Here is a 1,599-nt window from a genome sequence, read left to right as displayed (position 1 = left end):
TATTTACAGATTTTCATTTTTGTTAAACTTATTTGCAAAGGTACGGAAAATGCATTTTGTTTTCACATATTTCTAAAGGGTTAGGCGATCTTTCAAGATAGTTAAAGTATTAATTTTTTTAGAGAAAATTTTTAAATGTGGTACTCGCTCAGACCCACAGTTTGTGATTTTTTAAATTAAAAAAAACTTATTTGATAATTACAAATTTTTTATTCATCAATTTAAATCTTATTTATAAGTCGAAAAAGGTTTGACCATCTTAGCCAAGACAAGCCTCGACTTGAGACAATAAACCCCGTCTTACCTGTCGCGACTATAAAAGTAAGACGAAGGCTTATGTCTCGACTCATTATTGAGACGTAGCCACACATCGATGTCTTAGAGACAAACTCAAGACATCACCAGGTCGAAATCAAGTCAAAGCAATTTTACTCGGGGAGAGCCTTATAATTTCAGTCTGGTGTCAGTGCGTCCTTACATCATACCATTAATTATCGAAGAAGGAAAGATATGAAGGAAAATGATTCCTTTTTTTATATTGTTTCCTCAAAATTCCTGTAAACAAAAGAAAAATTAAAAAATACACTTTTTGAGATTCAGAGAACGTTCTATTGACTAATAAAGATTTAAAGTCTTGTACAATTTGTATTTCAGCATTTTTTACACTTATTACACTTACTGGTAGTGGTAGAAAATTTTGAATCGCGGCGAAAATGTTAACACTCTACGGGGTTAAATGTAAAATATGCCGTCATGCTAATGTTTTCTGATGCAAGAACTTTTGAGGAATTTCAGGATTTATTTTTTGAAAATGGTTATAAAAAACATCTTGTATTTCTTCTTTCAGAATCAACTGTTCGAGTGCCAAGAGGATATAACGTTTTCCAATCAGAGCACGGAATGTTTATTGTCCCTGAACATGCCATGGGCAAAATGATCAATCATGTAGCTTATATGAGTGAAGGTTATTAGAAAAGCCAAATACAACCTAAATCAAACATCAAAGAATTATGTCCAAACCGTTTAGTTCTTTATTTAATTAGGGAGTGTTTTATAATCGGCGAAAATATAGTAAATATATTTTTATTACAGGAGGTAAACCATACGAGAAAGTACCGCCATGGGATGGTACGCCACGTAATCACCCAAAGTTGGAGGATTTTCAAAAAAATGATCTTATGTTGAACGAAAGGAACCAAATTGTTGGAATTGTCCTCGAGGATAAGGGGGTGATTCATGAGACCATTCAACCTGGTTCAATGGGTAACTCAAAAATTAAAACCAATATTAGAGAATTTTTCCAAAACGGCCGAATAAAACTGCTTCGAATTGAGTTCGGTTTGAATTGCCCCCAATCAAGACATGCTGGAGTCAAAAAGTTCAAATTGAGCATGTCTCAGTTTTGAGACGGAGCCAGACTTCAATGTATGTCTTGGAGACAAGTGTTTATGTCTTGATGACATGAATTTATCTCTTGAGTCGTATTTTAATGATTCCAACACGTGCGGTTTAAAACTTCGAGCATATACCTGCCCTAACAAAAAGGTTATTTTTAACAGTCATAAAAACTAATTTTTGTTAATGGTTAAACAATCTTGT

General features: G+C 33.4%; 1 protein-coding gene across 1 annotated transcript in view; it reads left to right on the top strand.

Moving 5' to 3' along the window:
- Nucleotides 1-1,599, top strand: part of LOC117178481 — a 7,017-nt gene that overhangs the window by 4,746 nt on the left and 672 nt on the right. Inside the window, exons 2-3 of the mRNA XM_033369908.1 lie at nt 848-964; nt 1,093-1,263. Of these exons, the coding sequence (XP_033225799.1) occupies nt 848-964; nt 1,093-1,263 (288 nt within the window). The remainder of the gene's footprint in view (nt 1-847; nt 965-1,092; nt 1,264-1,599) is intronic.

The sequence above is a fragment of the Belonocnema kinseyi genome, chromosome 8 (genome assembly GCF_010883055.1).
Source record: "Belonocnema kinseyi isolate 2016_QV_RU_SX_M_011 chromosome 8, B_treatae_v1, whole genome shotgun sequence".
NCBI classification, from domain to species: domain Eukaryota; kingdom Metazoa; phylum Arthropoda; class Insecta; order Hymenoptera; family Cynipidae; genus Belonocnema; species Belonocnema kinseyi.
This window is presented reverse-complemented; position numbering and strand designations above follow the sequence as displayed.